At 40.9% G+C, this 23,523-nt stretch overlaps 1 protein-coding gene across 1 annotated transcript in view; it reads left to right on the top strand.

Moving 5' to 3' along the window:
* ccn6 (cellular communication network factor 6) overlaps positions 1-23,523 on the top strand; it is a 37,695-nt gene that overhangs the window by 2,213 nt on the left and 11,959 nt on the right. The window contains exon 2 of the mRNA XM_051925253.1: positions 16,892-17,171. Coding sequence (XP_051781213.1) covers positions 16,892-17,171 — 280 coding nt within the window. The remainder of the gene's footprint in view (positions 1-16,891; positions 17,172-23,523) is intronic.

Below are 23,523 nucleotides of genomic sequence, written 5' to 3'. Positions count from 1 at the left end.
AGCAATGTAACTAAGATATAAGCCTTAAACAGAAACATCATAAGCAAGAAGCTATTTTATTGTTGTCTGGGTATTATCAATATTTCTGTTCATTTTTCTGTGAAGAGCTTTATTTGAATTTCACTAGAACCTGTAAAACAAAGAAACTTCGACTGTTGAATCTTTATTTATGCTTCCCAGCACATCTCCAATAGCCACAGAATTTTGGAAACATTAAAAACATGGCTACATGGTATGAGAGATCAATATGGACTGGTGTTCAAACATACAGTTAAGTTTTCAACATTGCTATATTCAGATCTACCTCTAGAGGGTTGCACACTTAGCTTGCACAAAAAAATAAATCAAAAAATTGGTCCATATAGTACTTCAATGTAGATTTCACTTCAGTACACCACTGGAAATCACTCAGTGGAATTTTCACAATATAATACAATCAAGTGTAATGTACAATAATATACAATCAAGGACATGAGCTTATATTTATTATATTGAGAAATAAATGTAGAGTAAAATTAACAAAACATTGAACAACTCGAGTCATTTTTAACTTAAAACTGAACACATTGGGTAAAATGAAATACACATGCTGCACAGACAGTCAGATTGGTACAGGAGTGGCTTAATGCCTCTGCGCATGTCAACCTTTACAGATCATTTGTGATGTGTGTGTGTGTTTGTGTGTTCATGTCTTTCTCTTCATCATCCAGCATGTGCTCTAGTAGGACAAACAGCTGTCAGCCGTCTTCATTTATGGTATAAATTTCTTTGAGTGTGTGCATACATGTATATTTAAATAAAATAACTGCCAGTTATCCTCACTTGCATATTTCTTTGTATATGTGAGTGTGTGTGCATGTTCCTCTGTGTGTGTACATATATACACTACCAGTCACAAGTTTTAGAACACTTAAGTTTTTATGATAATTCACGCATGTCTTAATGTTTCATGAAATCAAGGCACAGAACAAATAAACAGTGGCAAATAAAATAAATAAATAAATCAAAGAATCATTAAGTGTACAAAATCTTAATGAAATTTTTGATTCATCAAAGTAGCCACCTTTTGTTGATATAACAGCTAAACTCTGGTAACCCTTTTGATTCAGAATGCCAGTCGCTCTGTGCAAGTCGCCAACTCTGCCCCCAGCAAAAGAACCCTAAACCATCACACTTCTTTCTTCATGTTTGATAGTTGATGTCACACAATGAGGAACCGTCCTTTCTCCAAGTCGACAGTGTACCAACACCCTGCATAATGAACTGAAGATTTCAAATTTTGATTCATCTGTGAGTAAGACTTTCCTCTAATCTGCAGTAGTCCACAGCTGGTATTTCAAGGCCCTGTTTTGTCCTTTAAGGGATGGCTTTCTTACTGCCAATAACCCCGTCAAACCTGCAGCACAAAGTCTCCTCTTCACAACTGAAACTGAGACTTTATTTGTTTTCGACCAATGTTAAGCTGTGCTTGAAGCTGATGTGCTGTGAGGTGCCTATCATGCAAGCTGGTGACCCTCAGAAACCTGTCTTCTGATTAAGTTGTGACTTTGGGTCTACCAAAGTTTATTCCAATTGCCTTTGTATTCTGTAGAACACCATACTCAATGACACTTCGATTTTTTCTGTTTTTTGCAATTTCTCTAAATGAAAGGCCTGTATTTCTAAGGGTAATAATGATCTGTCTCATTTCATTTGTTAGTTGCCATTTTCTTGCCATTATCACTGGAATATTGTCCAAGTAGTAACACAGTCTGTTCCAACTCTGCTTTAAGACAGTCAGAGGGCTTTTAAGTAATCAACAGAAGTTGGGACACCTGTGCAAATTGTTTACTTCTATTTTCAAGGCTTAATTTACTTTAATTGCTGCAGAACATCTGTAGGTGTAACCTATTAGTTATTCCCTGATGAAGGCCCATTTGAATTATTCTGAAATTTCCTTTTCTCAGTTTTTGGTAAGATAAACTTTAAATATAAACTCTGGAAGTTTAATGCTTACCTTTTCACTATTTTAGGTCATTCATTGTATTTCAATTGAGTCTCATGGTGAGTTGTCTAGTATGCTTTGATATGGTTGATTGTCTTTGCAGCAAACCAGTCAGATTTGGTAAATTGATGTATAATACGCAGCAAAAAAAATCTGTAAATTAAATCTATAGAAATGCTTTGGTGTCATTTTATATTATTCACATAGCAGTTCTAATACAAAAATTCACAAGTGTCTAAAGGTTTTCATAACATGCTGTTGTAATTTTATTTTTATTTTATATTCAATATTTCAGTGAATTTTGCTTTTGCTGAGCCGCAAGGCGAAGCTCTCAATTTACCAGTCGATCTATGTTCCTACCCTCACCTATGGTCATGAGCTATGGGTAGTGACCGAAAGAACGAGATCGCGAATACAAGCAGCTGAAATGAGTTTCCTCCGCAGGGCGTCTGGGCTTTCCCTTAAAGATAGGGTGAGAAGCTCAGTCATCCGGGAGGGGCTCAGAGTAGAGCCGCTGCTCCTCCGCATCGAGAGGAGTCAGATGAGGTGGCTCGGGCATCTGATCAGGATGCCTCCTGGACGCCTCCCTGGTGAGGTGTTCTGGGCACGTCCAACCGGGAGGAGGCCCCGGGGAAGACCCAGGACACGCTGGAGGGACTATGTCTCTCGACTGGCCTGGGAACGCCTTGGGATTCTCCCGGAAGAGCTAGAAGAAGTGGCCGGGGAGAGGGAAGTCTGGGCATCTCTGCTCAAGCTGCTGCCCCCGCGACCCGACCTCGGATAAGCGGGAGACAATGGATGGATGGATGGATGGATTTTGCTTTTGTGTAGCAGACAGTAGTTGGCCTTGACCGGTTGGGACGCCTTATTAATGGAAGGACCAGGGAGAAAGAGTGCTCATGGCATTATCTCCCCCGGAATGCTAGATGGCAGCCTCACGGGTTGTTGCAGTACCACTGATTCCCCAAAAGGCATGCTGACAGTTGGAGTTTGGTTGCTGAGTCCTGTTGGGTTCTGGGGGTGCTGCTGAGCCCTACTTTGTCTGGCTCCTGCCTCACTCCAAAGGCTTATGGGACACTGGAAGCACTCCCAAGTGCAGTATAAAAGAAGTTAGCTGCCACAGCTCCAGGAGTCAGAGTTGGGAGGACGAGTGATGAAGCTTGCTGGAGGAAGGAGGAGAAGGAGGAGGACAGAGAAAGAGAGAAAGAAGAAAAGAAAAAGTGCATTGCTGTGTGATTATCACTTTGCTTATTGTACTGTGCTTTGGTGGTGGGAAATGATTGGGAAGAGTTTCCCACAAGAAATAAAAGCCATGTGTTGTGCTGGATCTGTGCTTGTGTCTGCCTGTGTCAGGTTTGGGGAGCTAAAATGCCCCCTTCAGGCCACAGGTGACAAATGACAATAGTTACACCAGCATGAAGCCTATACTGGAATCAAATATTCACATAATCTTGGTACACTACACTTTTGAAATATATCCATTTTTGGATATTAAAAAAAATACTGTTCATGAGGAATAAATGACAGATTCCTTATACCAATGCTGGGTGATGGACATATGGGTGACCAGAGAATGCCCTGCTCAACCCTTGGCAGACAATTGAAAGTTACACAGTATAGCGAAGGTGCAAAGATGGAGTAAAAGAAAGAGTATCCTTATTATGTAGTGGCAACTTAAAACAGAAACATGTCAGGTTATATAATTTGCATGAAGGGAAGTTTAGGAGATGTATTATTTTAATTATTTTTGAGCAAAAGCTGGACTAAAGCTTATGTAATAAATAAGTAGCATGATTCTGTTGTATACTGATGTATAATGATGGATGGATAACTAGAAAAAAAATCTCTCTTCTGCTTCCAAAATCCTTTTCTATGTGAAAGCATGAGGTACACTGAAGAGACTGTGAGGGGCATATATACATATTTAGTGTATATTCAGAGCATTTTCTAGGCAGTTATTCTGTGCCATGGCCAGGACTTGCACAGTATCTGGAAACACGTTTTATTATGAGACGATACCTGTGTCCTCTACTAACATGGTTAACTCTTTCAAACCACTAATCCAAAAAGGTGTCTTGTAAGCTGTAAACAAAAGATTTCTATTTTGACACGGGTTCATTTCGACAAGAATTATGCAGACTAAGACAGTAATGATGATGTTATTCATGAAGATGTTGACAGTGTTTTCTGTGGAAACGTAACTCAACAGCCTGCTGTTAAGTCTGGATTTCATTGTGAAAGTAAAAAAATCTGGCAGGAGTGTGTCAGGCTGCAGTTCTCTGGATTCTCATTCCTGATGTAAAGTGCTGTTTATTCAGATGGACGACAGACTGTAGAGATAGACTAAAGTCCTCCAAATAATAGTGTATGCAGGTTTATCAGTGGATATCACCTCTGCAGATGCTTTGATATATATGATTCGTTACATTATCATAGTTACAGAAACCAAATCATATGCAGATAAATGTATGTTTCAATTAGCTACCACAAACAAATCAAGATACTTGTATATTAATGTACACTTCATCATGGTGCTGGAGAGTAACAATATTGTTTCATATTGGTTGGATATGTAAGAGAGCATTTCACTGTACATGTAAGAAGTCTACTACTTGCGATTTGTAATGTATAAACCTCAGTGTAATGGGCATTAAAGAAAAAAAAATACGTAAGATACCACAATGCCCCAATAGTTAAAAAATAAAAATCTAACTAATGCAACGCTCAAGAATTATGTTTCAATGTGATGTACAACAAATATAAATGAAACAACCTATGATTTCATCTTTGCATACATTTTAAATTGTTATAATTAATTACATTTTCATTCACATTTTATGAACATAAATTTGTTTGCCAAGAAAAAAAATAAGTTTAGTGCTTAAAGTGTTAAATAAAAGACCTTCTGTCATTGATAAATCAGTGTCCTTTAATCCAGCAACAGTAAGCAGTAATAAAGATACATATAAAAAAGTATATATAAAACTTGAGATGCTAAAAACTATGCCGTGGGAAATTACCTTGCATAGGTCAAATGACACTTTAATTAATTTTGTTAAAAAAGAAAAATGTGTCAAAACTATCACAACTATTAACACCTCCTGAAAGTAATACATTCTGATCTCACAGAAAGGAAAGGTGCTGTCATACAATACACATCTTTATCTTTCTTAGAATATCTTCTTGGTGTTGTTTTTCCATTGGGCCAGTGCCACTAAACACACAGCTCCCATCTCACTGGAATGTCTATGTGAGGTTAGCACCATCCCCCATTTCCAACAAAGCATATGTGGGACATCATTCTACAGCCATCGCAGTCCACTACAGACCTTCTGCAGGTCTTTGCTACACCGGAGGAGTGGTTACAAAATACACAGTAAGGCAAACAGAAAATAAGGCGGTCCTCCATATTGTCAACTTTCTTTCTGTCAGTAATAAAAGTGTATCAAACCAGTTTGGGGGATATTTTTGTTGTTCTCTAAAATTAGAGTAAATGTTTGCTAATTAAAAAAGAAGTGTTTCCTTGTTGGGCGGCACGGTGGCGCAGTGGGTACCGCTGCTGCCTCGCAGTTGGGAGACTTGGGGACCTGGGTTCACTTCCTGGGTCCTCCCTGTGTGGAGTTTGCATGTTCTCCCCGTGTCTGCGTGGGTTTCCTCCCACAGTCCAAAGACATGCAGGTTAGGTGGATTGGCGATTCTAAATTGGGCTTTGTGTGTGTGTGTGTGTCCTGCGCTGGGTTGGCACCCTGCCCGGGATTGGTTCCTGCCTTGTGCCCTGTGTTGGCTGGTATTGGCTCCAGCAGACCCCTGTGACCCTGTGTTCGGATTCAGCGGGTTGGAAAATGGATGGATGGATGTTTCCTTGTTTTTAATGCACCTTATATTCCACCAGGAGAAGGGTTTCCTGTACCCCACGACACCCCCTTGTTACATTTCTCCACAAATGAAAAAATTGTATCCTCACTTAACCACATGACACCAAGTGCTATTGAAATAAGCACCCAAGTACATAACGCACCATGTGAAAACCCCAGAGTTGAAAATGAACATGCTCACTAGGTGATGTGAACATCACTCCACAGTTCTGGTCTCACACAGAAGGTTCTGCGAGGGTGATATACCCTGTATTTTGAAGGCATGCACACTCTTCAGGAAGAGTACCACAGAGGTGTAGCAATTTTTGGATGAAGAAGTTTAAGTCATATTATTGACTTTCTATCTCACAGATTTAGTGTCCTGGCTTGCTATTCAACTCTGAATCCATCCATTTTCTGAGATCATATATTGCAAACATGAATGGTCAGGAGCTGGAGTCCTCAGTATGTCACCAGCATCATGCACAAGGGAGGAACTGCCGTCAATAGATTTTAAAGAGCACACACAGACATCCACAGAGGGCTAACTTACAATCATTAATTAGTCTAACACACACTGTTTGGGATTTAATGGAAACTTTCTACCCTGAGAAAACTAATGCTGGAAAAAAAACAGTTTGCATACTACACAAGTACAAGGACATGTACTAATCCCAAGTCCAGGAGTTATGAGGCAACAAAGTTATCCACTGTGCCACCATGTAGCCCACTTGTTTATTACTTAACAAGTAGCTACACTAAGCCATTTTCTTAGTGCATAAGTTCTTAAAATATATTTCTGCACTGGTAGTCAGCAGGTGAATGTCTTGTGGTACAAACAAAGGAAAACTGCACATGATAGTTGAAATTTTAAATTGACAAAGACAAGGTGATTGCTCTGCCAGATAGCACAACCACGCAATGACAGAAAAAGTTCAAAATGGACCAAAACTAGGAGAAGGAAATCAAAATACCAAAGCCAAGTACACAAATCAAAATCCTTGTCAAAAATATGTGCAAGAGTCCAAACTCCCTAAAGAGATTTTGAATAACTAAAAATCTTTTGGCAACAATTTACAAGAGGATGCTGTCATGTTTACACTGCTGGTCCAATGACATCACACACTGCAACTTCCTGTCCTAACAACAAAAAACACAAACTACAGCCAAAAATGATGAACAAAATGGTGGTGAAAAGGCAAATACGATAACATTAAAATTAATAACACTTTGAGAAACAGAACAAGATGCATATAATGTTGAACAATAAAAACTTATTATGATTGATGTTCTTTATTAATTTTTATTTGCTTTCCTTAAGAAGTTCTTGGACCATCTTGATAGCTGTTCTGGGGTTTTTGAGGTTTAGGAATTTGATAGAAATATTTATTTCGTTGTATTTTAATTCCAGACAAATTTGAACGCCTTATCGCTCTGCCATTTTGAATACTGATGAGTAGTGCGATTATAGTAAGTTTTGCATCGATCATTGCCGAGGTAACCTCCCAGAATTCTCTAGGAGCATGGTAATGTGATGTCACCTGCGTGACCGTATATAAGGTCATATTATAGGCCATTTTGTTATTCTGTGTTTGAATAATTCTATAAGACTTTAAGTGTACTTCTCGGTATTTTTGTACTTTGGCTTATGATTCTGATTCATGTCTCATGTTTCTGACTTGGCAAAAGACTGGTTTGTCTCTTTGGTTTTGACCTCAGCAAATACTCCATTTTAGAGTATAAACAAGATGCACATAGAAAAAGATTGGCAGACACAAGTGGCTTAATGCCTTTGTGCAGATCTATTATGTCATCTGTGTGTGTTTGTATGTTCATGTCTTTCTTTTCATCATTCGTAGTGTGCTCTGGTTAGACAAACAAGCTGTCAGCGATCATCAAATACAAATTTCCTTGATTATGTGAGTGTGTGCGCCTCTGTTTTTGTACATATTGTCATTAGTCAAGGGTAAGACAAGAGTCAAGATGAAACGTTGGGGTACCAATTAGGCCACTCTGTTTACTCAAAACAATAAGTAGACTTAAATTATCAGCACTCAATGACGTGGAAAAATTGGCTCTGGAAAATTGGTCAGGCTTCAGGATCGGAGTTCTGGAGCACGGGTGGGTCATCTCTGGAATGAGATGCCCTCTTCCAGGAGCGCCTTGCTTTTATGGCTTGTGGAATGGAAGAGGTGGGGTCAGTTGCCCTTAATGGGCGTCTCTTCTGAGCTGCGGGTTACAAAAGAGACAGAAGAGTCAGTGATAGCGCTCCCTGGAGTCCAGGGATGGTAGTACTTACCTCTGATGTGCATGTAGGGCAATATGTGTTTAAATAATGTATTTGAAAAATTCTGTCAACTGATCACCACCTGGTGGTGAGTTGGCTTCGATGGAGGAGGAGGATGCCGGTCAGGCCTGGTAGGACCAAACGTGTTGTGAGGGTCTGCTGGGAACGTCTGGCAGAGCCCCCTGTCAGAAGTAGCTTCAACTCCCACCTCTGGCAGAACTTTGACTACGTTCCGAGGGAGGTGGGGGACATTGAGTCCGAATGGGCCATGTTCCGTGCCTCTATTGTTGAGGCGGCTGACCAGAGCTGTGGCCGTAAGGTGGTCGGTGCATGTCGTGGTGGCAATCCCCGAACCCGTTGGTGGACACCGGCGGTGAGGGATGCTGTCAAGCTGAAGGAGTCCTACTGGTCCCTTTTGTCCTGTGGGAGGCAGCTAATAGGTACTGGCAGGCCAAGCGGAATGCGGCTTTGGTGGTTGCTGAGGCAAAAACTCGGGCATGGGAGGAGTTTGGGGAGGCCATGGAGAACGAGTTTCAGACGGCTTTGAGGAGATTCTGGTCCACCGTCCGGTGTCTCAGGAGGGGGAAGCAGTGCAGTGTCAACACTGTTTATGGTGGGGATGGTGCGCTGCTGACCTCGACTCGGGACGTTGTAGGTCGGTGGGGGGAGTACTTCAAAAACCTCCTCAATCCCACCAACATGCCTTCCAATGAGGAAGCAGAGCCTGGGGACTTGGAGGTGGGCTCCCCCATCTCTGGGACTGAGGTCACCAAGGTGGTCAAAAAACTCCTTGGTGGCAGGGCCCCGGAGGTGGATGAGATACACCCGGAGTTCCTCAAGGCTCTGGATGTTGTAGGACTGTCTTGGTTGACACGTCTCTGCAACATCGCATGGACATCGGGGACAGTGCCTCTGGATTGGCAGACCGGGATAGTGGTCCCCCTCTTTAAGAAGGGGGACCAGAGGGTGTGTTCCAACTACAGAGGGATCACACTCCTCAGCCTCCCTGGGAAAGTCTATTCGGGGGTTCTGGAGAGGAGGGTCTGTCGGATAGTCGAACCTCGGATTCAGGAGGAACAGTGTAGGTTTTCGTCCTGGTCGCGGAACAGTGGACCAGCTCTACACCCTTAGCAGAGTCCTGGAGGGTGCATGGGAGTTTGCCCAACCAGTCTACATGTGTTTTGTGGACTTGGAAAAGGTATTCGACCGTGTCCCTCGGGGAATCCTGTGGGGGGTGCTCCGGGAGTATGGGGTACCGGACCCCCTGATAAGGGCTGTTCGGTCCCTGTACAACTGGTGTCACAGTAAGTCGAACCCGTTTCCAGTGAGAGTTGGACTCCGCCAGGGCTGCCCTTTGCCTCCAATTCTGTTCAGAACTTTTATGGACAGAATTTCTAGGCGCAGCCAAGGTGTTGAGGAGGTCCGGTTTGGTGGACTCAGGATTGGGTCACTGCTTTATGCAGATGATGCTGTCCTGTTTGCTTCATCAGGCCGTGATCTTCAGCTCTCTCTGGATTGGTTCTCAGCTAAGTGTGAAGCGGCTGGGATGGGAATCAGCACCTCCAAATCTGAGACCATGGTCCTCAGTCGGAAAAGGGTGGAGTGCCCTCTCAGGGTGGGTGGCGAGATCCTGCCCCAAGTGGAGGAGTTCAAGTATCTCGGGGTCTTGTTCATGAGTGAGGGAAGAATGGAGCGTGAGGTTGACAGGCGGATCGGTGCGGTGTCCGCAGTGATGCAGGCTCTGCATCGGTGTGTCGTGGTGGAAAAGGTGCTGAGCCGTAATGCAAAGCTCTCAATTTACCAGTCGATCTATGTTCCTACCCTCACCTATGGTCATGAGCTATGGGTAGTGACCGAAAGAACGAGATTGTGAATACAAGCGGTTGAAATGAGTTTTCTCCGCAGGATGTCTGGGCTTTCCCTTAAAGATAGGGTGAGAAGCTCCGTCATCCGGGAGGGGCTCAGAGTAGAGCCGCTGCTCCTCTGCATCGAGAGGAGTCAGATGAGGTGGCTTGGGCATCTGATCAGGATGCCTCCTGGACGCCTCCCTGGTGAGGTGTTCTGGGCACGTCCAACCGGGAGGAGGCTCCGGGGAAGAACCAGGACACGTTGGTGGGACTATGTCTCCCGGCTGGCCTGGGAATGCCTTGGGATTCTCCCGGAAGAGCTAAAAATAGTGGCCGGGTAGAGGGAAATCTGGGCATCTCTGCTCAAGTTGCTGCTCCCGCGACCCAACCTCAGATAAGCGGAAGAGGATGGATGGATGTACGGATGGATATCTGAAAAATTCTGTAAATCAATTGAACTGATCCTATGATTAAAATGGAGCAGACTGCAAAACTCCTTGTTAAACAATTTCTATGTTAATTATTGTTGTAGATACTATAGGTCAGATCATTTTTGAAGACTATACAAATAAACACACTGCACAACAATTTTTTTGACAAATCTTACTTACTGAAAAGTTTTTGCTGATTGTAACAGGTACCTACTGGGTATGCACAAATATAGTTTTGGTGTTACTGCATCACGTAGGAACTCTGAGAAATAGACATTTGTATGTTTACTGACATTAACGTATTTAGTCACGTTTATGTTTCGCATAAGCTATTAAATTCAACAAAATTAAAAATGTTTTGCTCCTGATTTTCTTTTGTATTCAATGTCTGGTGCATCACATTGCAGTGTTCAACAGTAGTCAGCAAGTATTGACGAATTCCGGTTGCCCTGGTATCGTTTCTCCATCGTAGCAATGTCCTGGTGAAACCTTTCATTGTGTTCGTCACTGACAGCACCAAGATTTGCAGTTGAAGAAGTCCAAGTGTGAGTGGAGGAAATGAATCTTGAGTGACATGTTGCACTTCATTGTCTTATATGCTTTGAGAAGTTTGTCTACCAGCTGAATGTAGTTTGGGGCTCTGTAATTGCCCAGAAAATTGTCAACAATGTCTTTGAAGGCTTTCCAGGCATTTTTTTTCGGCCCAACTAACAGATCTTCAAACCGCTTGTCATTCATAACATGTCTGATCTAGGGGCCAACAAAAATGCCCACTTTGATCTTGGCGTCAGTTTCTCTTGGGAACATCTGTCTTAAATAATGAAGACCTTCACCTTCCTTGTTCAGTGCTTTCATGAAATTCTTCACGAGTCCCAGTTTTATGTGAAGAGGAGGCAAAAATATATTTGCTGGGTCGACAAGCGATTCATGTGCCACATTTTTCTGTCCTGGAACCAACTTTTTATGGAGTGGCCAGTTCTGTCAAGAATAGTGTGACTCTTTGGCATGGCTGTCCCATTCACAGACGAAACAACAGTACTTTGTATAGCCCTAGTAAAAGAGCAATGACTAAGATCTCCACAGATATTCCAGTTGTACCTGCTATACTTGATGTGCTTCAGCTACAGTTCCATATTTTCATACATTTCTTTCATGTGTGCTGCGTAGCCAAGAGGTACTGAAGGATAAACATTGCCATTGTGTAGCAGAGCAGCTTTCAGGCTTAACATTAACGAATCGATGAAGAGACGCCACTCTTCCAAGTTGTGATCACAACCCAAGGCCGAGAACAATCCTTCATTGTCTCAACAGAAACAGAGACTGTCGACTTGTGCAAAAAATTTGGTTATATGATGATGTTGGCCTCGAAACACAGAAATTTTTGTACTTTGTGACAGCAAACACCATTCCTGCAGTCTCGAACCCAGCAGCTCGGCTTTTGCTTTTGACAGACCCCAATCTCTGACCAAATCGTTCAATTCGGACTGTGTTATCAGATGTGGATCACCTGATGAGCTGGGTTCAAAATCCGGGTCAATGTCACTGTCAGTACCTTGCATTGCAGTTTCTTCATCTGGTTCGTCTAAGGTCCAATCCTCTGGTGGTTTCGGAATTGGAAGACTTCATTTGAAGTTTATATAAAGTGAGCCACCCACTTGTAATCTAAAATTCTGTACTAATATATTTCCTGGTAAAGCGATTGGCAACTGATGGAGACAGACCCAGAACGGATAGTTAGACATTTCGACTGTGGGTTTAAATATACTAATGGTATATTATAATTTAGTCCTATCTTTCCTATCTGGGCTTCATTCTGCTAAAGGTACAGAACCTTCACGACTAATTTTCTGAAGGATGATCTAGAAAAAGTGCATTAAAGGGATATACAGTAATTCATAACAGTGTGAATTCATTCACACATCTAGAAGAGTAATTATTAGAAGAAATGAGATTTGCTGAATGACTCAGTCCTTACAAATAATCCAAGTGCAGTATCAGAGGTAAAATTACTCCGGCTTTAAACCACTGCCCCATCTCGAAGTTCAGGCCCTGACTCTGACACCGTGAGAGAGTAGAGCAAAATTCCCCTCTCTAAACTTGACAGAGAGGCTTTACATTTTAAAGCAGCATATAGGTCCTTTGAAGATTTTCGGAAAGTGCAAGGCTGTGGTAGACAAGAAATCCCTCACATGTCTCCTGGTATTTCTAGTCTGTAACACTTTAACCTCTGAGCTGAGAGCCAGTCACTCAGTCATATTCAAGCAAATAAATTACACTGAGCCGATTTTGTTAGAATTGCCTGTCGTGTCATTCCTTTGAAGATGTGTTAGTAAGACGGAAGTCATTTTAAGAGAGTTCAGCAAAATATTAATTCATAATAAACTCTGCTTATTCACAATCCTTAGTGTTTGTCTTTTATTCTGTAAAGTAAAGCCAAAGAAAACCTAAAGCAGTGGCACTCGAGTCAATGGTGGTACTGAAACAACAATCTGACACTGTAGGAAGGAGGGAGAGGGAAATACTGGAGTCATCAAAGTCAATCAGCCATTAATTAAAAACAACAAATAGAATAAGCTACACTCGGATGACGGGTTATCCTTATCTTACAATAAAAAAATCCTCAAATATAAAATAATGTTCAATAAGAATTAAGAAAGGATCATATTAGTGAAAGCACATAAAAAATAAAAAGTTCTAAAAATGTATATCACATCACATAATTCTAAATTTGCCCTTTGTGTGTGTTTGACTGGGCTCTTTTCATGGATTGGTGCCTGCCTTCCACTCTGTCCTGCTGGTATAGGCTTCCTGCAACCCTGAATTGGAATAAGCAGGTAAAAGATTGTTATGCTGTGTATATATAGTTAGAGAATTACTTCATTGGGTGACATGATGGCACAGTGGTTAGTAATGCTGCCTAACAGCTTTTGCAGGCTGGGCTCAGATCTTGTGCCAGTCAGTGCCCATGTGCTTATTCTCACAGTGCTTGTATGTTCTGTTCAGGTACTCCAGTTTTCTTCTAAACCTAAATATGTCTGACTACATTGCAATGATAATTTTGTTCTAGTATGACATGGTGATCTGAGTTTCTGCCCAGACGGTCCAGTTCCCACCCATGTCTCAGAAATATGCATAATAGGATAATAGTGAATCAGATTGGCATGTGTGAATGAAAGTGGGTGTGGGCACTGCAATAGACTGGCATCCTTACCCAGTATTGCTTCCTTCCCCTGAACCTGATGCTCCTGGGAGGGGCTCTCTATGACTATGATCTCAATTAAACAGGTTTGTTAATGGATGGATGTATCCCATAGATTTCTGTACAGCAACAACTATTTATTTCTTGTATAGCCCAAAAATCACATAAGGAGTGCCACAATGGGCTTTAACAAGCCCTGAGTTTTGACAGTTCCCCCAGTCTTGAATCCCTAAGAAGACAAGAAAAAACTCCCCCAGTTTCTCCAAAATGTTGCATCCATATGGGTCAGAGTTGCCGTAAATACAAGGTATGCATGTTCTCCATCAATTTTTCTTTTATGAATCCCAATTCCAATGTTTGTGTGGGAAGTTGCATACATACACTTCGAGCCTCTTTTTGTGCATACACAAATTTAACAATATTGTTTCATTTTATGCTTAAATGAAAAAAAATCTATTTTTTTAGCTATGAAGAAGATATTGCTGCTCATTTAAAAAAATGTGTTCAAGACCACAAAGGAGCTATACATATACAGTATATGTTTATTACACACTCACTGAAAGACTGCCATGTTATAGCACACTGGCCAGAAGTCATCTTCTCTGTCTTCTCCTCCTCCTGCTCCTCCCCATCATCTGCGGCATGTACAGCATAGACTGAGTCTGTTATACCTGAAAAAACAAGAGCATCTGGTGAGGTTATTCAAGAATGAATATAATCAGAATAAAAAATTGCAAACACGAGAAGGAGGCAGGGATGCAGTCATTAAAATAGGATACACAGGTTAAATTCTTACTTACCGGTACATGTGCTAATCAACATGTTACAAATGTATAGATGACAAGGCAAAAAAAAAAATCTAAACAACAGAATAAGAGAAATCTGTGAAATACTGTAGCAAAGAAACACATGAGATGTATGAGCCAAAGATTTAAGATCAGGATCCTGTTTAAATATACCGGTAGATACTACAGAAGAAAGGCCATTCTGGGGACTACCATATAACTGCAGCTGCAATATGGGAAGTGTGACCAGCGACACAGTGCATTTGGTGGGGATGGCTGTGGGAAGCTCAGAGCATGGGGCTTAAGAATGTGTTCATATTGAACCTGTTACTGTTAGCTCTCTAGTCATCCATACATGGTGTGAACACACATTTTTCATTGTGACTGTGAGAAACCAGAACCTGTAGCAGCAACACCAGATGGAAAGCAAGAAATAATTTGGGATGGGATACCTGACCATTGAAGGGCATTCATGTGCAAACATCCATATGGACCAATTACATATATATATATATATATATATATATATATATATATATATATATATATATATATATATATATATATATATATATATATATATAGGGTGGTCCAGATCTAACTATGCAACTTTTAAAGCAATGCAATGCAATAATTTCATAATTAGATCTGCACCACCCTTACAGTATATATTTACAGTATATATATATATATATATATATATACACACACACACACACACACACACATACTGTATATATATATCTTCATTATAACAAAAAATAAAAGATTATTACAAAATCAGAACAGTTCAATTATGGTGTGTAAAATGGGGAGGAAAATCATCTTAGCCTATGATTTACACATATACACAAATTTTAAATAAAATATTCGTAGTACTAGGGTGTTGTACCGTGTTAGCCATTATGAATGTAGAGAAAAGCCAAGCAAAATGACACCTTTTATTGGCTAACTAGAAAGATTACAATATGCGCTCGGGGGTCGCATAACTATTTAGCAGGAGGGAGTCTCGTTCGTTATCGGAATTAACCAGACAAATCGCTCCACCAACTAAGAACGGCCATTCTTAGTTGGTGGAGCGATTTGTCTGGTTAATTCCGATAACGAACGAGACTCCCTCCTGCTAAATAGTTATGCGACCCCCGAGCGCATATTGTAATCTTTCTAGTTAGCCAATAAAAGGTGTCATTTTGCTTGGCTTTTCTCTAAATAAAATATTCAAAATAGACATTGTAATATTTAAAATAAACAATTGCATAGAAGCTCTTCTAATTTTCTACAAATATTCTCCCATGTAACATTACAAATTGAGCTTTAGTTATTCATCATCAACTGAGCACAGCACCACCCCATACTTTTTCAAATTCTTCAGTATTACAAAATATCTTATGATAGATAGATAGATAGATAGATAGATAGATAGATAGATAGATAGATAGATAGATAGATAGATAGATAGATAGATAGATAGATAGATAGATAGATAGATAGATAGAAGACCTGGACATTAACTTACTGTGGCATTATAGTATTGGAGGTGCTGGAATAAACTGGCAGATCTAGAAAACAAAATGACGAGGACAAAGGCAGGAAAAAGGAGACAGCACATTAATGATGATCTTCCTAGAATCAAAGCCAGGTACTTGATGCAAACAGGAAGCAATGGTGACTTGTACACAACTGTAGTTTATAACTGTTGTCACACACGTGCACATGGGAGGCAGCTAAAAGGCTCAAAAGTTGGCAATTTCTCGCATACTCTCCCTGTGGACTGTATTATACACTGAACCCTGGGTTGGAGTTTGCGCCTGGTCCCCTCGACCCGCAACCCGTGCCCAGCCAGTCAAGTTCAGCACTTTCCCATCTGTAGGGTCGGAATTCTTTTTTCAGGTCCAGATCCTGATTCTTCATGGAGTCGTTCTTCCTGCCGACTACACCACTGTAATGATCCACACAACATGGAAAGGGGTTTGGGGGCAGCCAACCATATAATTGCAATTGGCTGCGAAAATGTAGCAAAGATGTGGGTCAAATTGATATAGATTAGTCCATAAGAAAGAACAACAAGGACAGGAAAACATAGCATTTATATGTAAGGTAGACAGGAGATTATGTCATCAGGCAGGAACCGGAAGTGACGTCCTTGGGGCTGGGGCCGGAAGTAACATCATCTAACCCAAGCGGAATTTCCCATGATTGGTCTGCTAATGGAAAAAGAGCAATGATTAGTGCACTTTGCCATCCCCTGGTTTGGCGAGGAATTACTGTCTTTTGAGCCTTTTAGCTGCCTCCCATGCACACATGTGTGACACTGTTTAATTATATTGCAATAGACTCGTGACAATTAGGAAAACTATAAAGCAAATCTTCAGTAAAGATCACCTGATAATTATTTTTTAATGTTGGTCTTTGGAATTTGAGACGGAGAATAAATGTTAATGCTATAATAAAATGAGGAAAAATAAAACATTGTTTAAATGCTTAGTTTTATATTATATCTTGAGATTTTCCTCAGGGTACACAGCAATGGCCAGCAAGGAGCACTGAAGCCTGGCGTGGGAAGCAGCGAGCGACGTCAGTTTTGTCACTGGCCCTGCAAGTGCCCTCCCAAACCCTTATGTGCACCAGGAATCAGCAGGGTCAAAGATGGCTGTGGATGTTGCACAATTTGTGCCAGACAAGTTGGTGAGAGCTGCAATGAGGCGGATATCTGTGATCCCCATAAAGGGATGTACTGTGACTTCTCAGCAGATAAGCCCCGCTATGAGGTTGGCGTGTGTGCATGTAAGTGCTAACCTATGAACTACCTTCTGAGATGTTTGATCAGCTGTCTGATAAAAACAGAGGATGGACAACTTTTTCTTTTATTAAAATCCATCATGATATTCAGCACATATACACATGATCTCCTGATAATTAAGTATTATTTTAAAGTAATAATTGTTTTTAGTAAGCTAAATTATGCATTATTACAGTATATTATTTAATGCAAAGCCTGTTATGAAGGACACATTTAAAGGGACCATGTAGAAAAGCGTTATTTCCACATTCTGTGATCGAAATGTATGCAAATACCTTTAAATCAAAGGCTGCAATGTGTAATCACATCTGAATTGTTTGATTCATCATTTTAAACTGTGAAGTAGAGAGGTTCATCAAGGACAAATGTGCCTTTGTCCCATACATTATGGAGGGCACTGTAATTGCAAGGTCAGCATCATTCTAAACACTGCAGATTTATTCACCGCTTGATTGTTGGGGTAAGAACTGGAGGATCAGGCTGGTGCCCACTTATTTGTATCCTTATAAACAAAGCACCAGAAGTGGGACAAAGGTAGCAACAATCCCAGTAAATGTTGCCAGGGAGTCGCTAAGCACACTCTCTCATCCACCATTATGTGAAAACTTGTGCTGCCAGTCCAATGGCACTGGAGATTCAATGTTATTGTCAGTGTTTACTTATTTGGTTTGATACAGTTTTGTATTTACATCTGATGTTCGTAAGTAGTTTGCTTTTGATGTGTCATTCTACCATCTCTTATATATATTTCTCTTCTGGTTCATCCTGCTTCCACTTCAAAACCGGTCCCGCCCACATGCAGCCGACACGGCACTTCTCGATTCCTGTTCGTCCTCCTCCAAACCCTTCCCCACATTCTTCCGGTGCGATTCTTGCAACAAAACTTTTCAAACGCGAACCTCACTTGCTAAACACAAGAAAAGGCATTCTTCCCAACAACTATATGAGTGCCAGAAATGCAATAAGAAGTTCACTACACAGGATTGTCTGACTAAACACAACAAAACTCATTCACAACTCTTGCAATGCAACATCTGCAAAGCAACGTTTCCAAACCAACGCAGTCTCAGCAGACATACACACAATCCTCTTCCCGTTACCACAGGTACTTCTTCACCTAATTCCTGTCTTCCCGTCCAAGAATACAACATTGGGACTCCAGACCAGCAGTGCAAACACTGTCATGTACTATACTGGCCTGCTGAGCGTAATACATCCAACAAGTACTCGAGGAGCTGCCGCAACGGTAAAGTAGCTTTACCACCTTTGCGGGAGCCAACTGTGTCTTTACAACAGCTTCTTACACAGCAAACATCAGAAGCTAAAAATTATCGTGAACACATTCGAGAATACAACTCTTCTCTAGTGTTTGCTTCCATAGCTGCACAGATAACTCAACCTCCTGGCCACGGACCATACTGTTTTAAAATACACGGGCAAATTTATCACCAAATCTCTCCATTATACACTAACACTTCTACCTCTCCAGGATATGGACAGTTGTATGTTTTTGACACAGCGCAAGCTACTGAAGTATGCTTACAAAACAAAGCAAACTCTGCATGCAGCAAAAATGTACTTCTCCAGCTAGATTCCATGCTCAGAACCATCAACCCCTTCGCTAAATCATACAAACACATGCGTGAAATCTCTCAGTCCAATCCAACAGCATCTGTATGAATGGTTTTCACGGAAAACCTTAGGCAGGATTTACGATGATACAATGCCCCGACATGTCACACCGATGTTGCAGTGATTTTTGTCGGAGAAGATGGCGAAACGCCTGCCGAAAGGGAAATTTGCATCTATCCCATAGGCAACTCCTGTAAACAGATTTCCACACTCAATATGAATTGCGATCCTGTGGTTTACCCACTTTTATTCCCTTACGGAGACATTGGCTGGCACAAAGATTTACAACATGTTCTTGATAAAAGAACCGGCAAGCGAATAAAGCTTACTCAATGCCAATTTTACGCGTACAGATTAGCAATGAGGAATACATTTAGCATTTTGCACTTCAGCGGCAAACTATTCCAACAGTACGTCGTAGATGCATATGTTAAAGCAGAGGGCGCGCGTCTCAACTATCTCAGATTACATCAACAAGATCTGCACATGGAACAATACAAAGGACTATCGGACGCACTGCAAGCAAACGCTGAAAATAACAACGTACGTGTAGGCAAAATGATCATATTACCGTCCACATTTCCAGAAAGTCCAAGATACATGCAACAAAACTATCAGGATGCCATGGCCATGGTACGTAAATTTGGAAAGCCCGATTTATTTATCACTTTCACATGTAATCCTGCTTGGCCGGAAATTCTACATGCACTGTCGGATACCCAAAGACCAGAGCACAGACCTGATATTGTAGTACGAGTCTTTTGGATTAAGCTTAAGGAATTACTTAGAGACATTCTACAACAACATCTTTTTGGGGTTGTTATTGTTTTCTAGGGTTAGATCTTTCGACTCATTATCTGTCGTCTCCACCAAAACACCTATTCACAACTGCGTCTTTCAAGAAGTATTTATTTCTTCTTGATTTCTGAATTCCTTTCTCACCGTTTTCCGTTCCTATTCTTACACCACTGTATGCTACGGCGGGCTTCAGCTAGTATACTGTACTGTATTGACGTATGTGTCAGTACCAGTTCAATTAGTAACAGATGCTGCAGGGTCATAAACTGATCATAAACTGAACAGATGCATTTATTAAGGGCATACACTTGTCAATGGGGTCAGAACATATTGATGTATTATTGTCCCTGCTCAACGGAATGGAACTACTATTTCTCTACAAAGATACTTCATGTCTGGCCCTATGATTACAGCCTGGACATAGCTTTGGTACTCAGGTTCAGAAACTCAAAACCCCCCATTTTTATTCTCAAACACATGATACAATAGAAGAATGTCCCCTTTCACTTCTTTTCATCATGACCATTGAACCGCCTTCTTTCTGCTTGCTTTCCATACTGGTAGTCCAAAGCAAATGTTTTCCAGTATGTACTCTAAATGATAAGTCACTCTTAGTCAGAGCAGACCATTCATAGGTGATGACAAGTTCAAGATAAATATGAGTAAAGTTGTGTAATTTTGTGTTAATTCTACAAGTAGTGCCTGTTAGTGAGCATTTGAACAGCTTGCTTTTAACTACAAATTCACATTATTAAGAATCACAATTATGCAAAATCTGTAAAACCCCAATTAAAGAAAAATGTCAGTCTCCTTTTGGAGAATACCAAGTGAGAAACCTAATAAATACCTCTCACTGTAAGAAAAGGTTATCATCATTCACATGAAATTCTTATCTCTTTTTAGAATTTAGAAATGTACACTCACCGCAAACTTTATTAGGTACATCTTGCTAGTACCGGGTTGGACCCCCTTTTGTGTTCAGAACCTCCATTATTGTTCGTGGCATAGATTCAACAATTTTCTGGAAAGATTGCTCAGCAATTTTGGTCCATATTAACATGATAGCATCACGCAGTTGCTGCACATCCATGATGTGAATCTCTCATTCCACTACATCCCAAAGTGCTCAATTGGATTGAGATCTGGTGACTGTGGAGGATATTTCAGTACAGTGAACTCATTGTCATGTTCAAGAAACCACTTTGAGATGATTTGAGCTTTGTGATATGGCATGCTATCCTGCTTGAAGTAGCCATCAGAAGATGGTCATGGACATGGTCAACAACAATACTTAGGTAGGCTGTGGCGTTTAAACAATGCTAAATTGGTAATAAGAGGCCCAAAGTGTGCCAATAAAATATCACCCAAACCATTACACCACCACCACCACCTGCCAAAAATGTTGATACAAGGCAGGATGGATCCATGCTTTCATGTTCTAGACCTCAAATTCTGACCCTACCATCCGAATGTTGCAGCAGAAATCAAGACTCACCAGACCAGACAACGTTTTTCCAGTCTTATATTGTCCAATTTTGGTGAGCCCATGCAAAGTGTAGCCTCAGTTGCCTGTTCTTGGCTGACAGGAGTGCCACTCTGTGTGGTCTGCTGCTGCTGTAGCCCATTTGTTACAGGGTTTGATGTGTTGTGCATTCAGATATGCTCTTCTGCATACCTCAGTTGTAACATGTGGTTATTTAAGTTACTGTTGTCTTTCTATAAGCTCGAACCAGTCTGCCCATTCTCCTCTGACCTCTGGCATCAACAATGAAATTTTGCCTGGAGAACTGCCACTCACTGGATATTTTCCCTTTTTCAGACCATTCTCTGTAAACTCTAGAGATGGTTGTGCATGAAAATCCCAATAGATTAGCAGTTTCTGAAATACTCAGACCAGACCGTCTGGCACCAACAACCATGCCACGTTTAAAGTCACTTAAGTCACCTTTCTTCTGATGCTCGATTTGAACTTCACCAGGTCATCTTGACAATGTCTACATATCTAAATGCACGGAGTTGCTGCCATATGATTGGCTGATTAGATATTTGTGTTAACGAGTAGTAGAACAGGGGTACCTAATAAAGTGGCCGGTGAGTGTATGATATAGAGTGGATTCAGAGAGTACTCAGACCCCTTCAGTTTCTGCAAACATTATTATGTTGCAGATTTAGGCTACATCCATACTACTTACACTTAAAAACTGTATTTTTAAACAAAAACTAGCATTTTTACATCACTTACAAAAGTATCCATACATCACACTAAAATGACTGAAAACACATATGATGAAGATATTCACCTACACTGGATATACGTGCATTGGCGTAAACTGGAAGATGAAGTGTTCTCCACACTAGACATTCATCTTCAGTTTGTGTTTACACAGAGATGACAGCAATGGTGAATATGAAAAAACAAAAATAAAAAAAAAACCACAATGACAGTGAGTTGGAATTGGTATTGAGTGTAATGCTTTAGTATAAGGCGAGCAAAGCAGCTAAGAATAAAGACTGGGAGTCATGTCAATGCGAGTACAGTGACATTTTATGGCATTATAAGGAGCCCCAACAATCACATTCCAATCAGGGAAGGGTCGAGTAATAAGCACAGACCACTCAGAGCGTGATTAAAGAGTCTGTGTGTTCAAAACTCTCTCCATTTTCAACCAACCATGCACTGCAACGCTGAGCTGCCATTTTCAAAAACATACAGCTCTGGACAGCGGTTTCAAAAGTCTTCAGTTTCATGATAAAGAACACCAGGAAAGTGTGGATAAAAGATAAAAACAGAGACGAATGTCTGTGTTTGTTAATAAAAATGTTTGGATGTAGTCTTCATTTTAAATGAATAAACTTGAAATTTTTGGCATTCAATGTACACTCAATAACCTATAAGGGCAAAGTGAAAAGATGTTTCCAGAAAAGTTTACAAATTTATTAAAAATCAAGAATTGAAATCTCTCATTTACTCAAGTATTCAGACCCTTTGCTGCGCCACTCCTGTTTTCTTGAATTCTGCTTGAGATGTGTCCACAACTTGACTGCAGTCCAACAAACAGCAAATTCAATTGACTGGACATTGTTTAGAAAGGCACACACCTGTGTGTATAAGGTGACACAACATGTCAGGACAAAAACCAGGCCAAGCAACTCTCTGTAGACCTTCGCAATCAAATTCTGATAAAGCACAAGGGTACAAAACCATTTCTGAAGCTTGGAGTGTTCCCAGAAGCACAGTGGCCTCAAAGACTGCATTGAAAGAAGTTTGGAACCACAGGACTCTTCCTAGAACTGGCCACCCACCAAAACTGAGTAACTGGGCAAGAAGGGCCTTGGACAGGGAGGTGACAAAGAACCCAATGGTCACTCTTCCAGAACTTCAGAAGTCCTCTGCTGAAATGGGAGAATCTATCGGAAGGATGACCACCTCTACAACACTCCATCAATTAGGCAAATATGGTAGACTACTTAGATGGAAATTTGTTTTGAGTAAAATACATATGACAGTTTGAAGGACTCAGAACAGGATGAAAAAGACCCTCTGTTCTAATGAGACAAATGAATTAAACTCTTTGTGAAGAACTCCAAGCACTATGTCTGGAGAAGACCAGACTCTGCTCATCATCTGCCTAATACCACCATCTCAATTAAGCATGGTGGTGGCAACATCATGCTGTGGGAGTGATTCTCGGGGGCTGAGGCAGGAAGACTGGTCAGAACTGAGGCAAAGATGAGTGCCACCAGAATGGTCCTTGAAGAAAACCTACTCCAGAGTACACAAGGCCTCAGACTGTTCACTTTCAGCATAAGAATGACCCAAAGCATACAGCCAAGACAACACTAGAATGACTTTGAGACAAGTCTCATTGCTGTTGTTAACAATATTCACTTCTTTGCATCTTAATA

The sequence above is a fragment of the Erpetoichthys calabaricus genome, chromosome 3, assembly GCF_900747795.2.
Source record: "Erpetoichthys calabaricus chromosome 3, fErpCal1.3, whole genome shotgun sequence".
Classification (NCBI taxonomy): Eukaryota; Metazoa; Chordata; class Cladistia; order Polypteriformes; family Polypteridae; genus Erpetoichthys; species Erpetoichthys calabaricus.
Note: the sequence above shows the minus strand (reverse complement) of the source record. Positions and strands in the feature narration are given on the sequence as shown.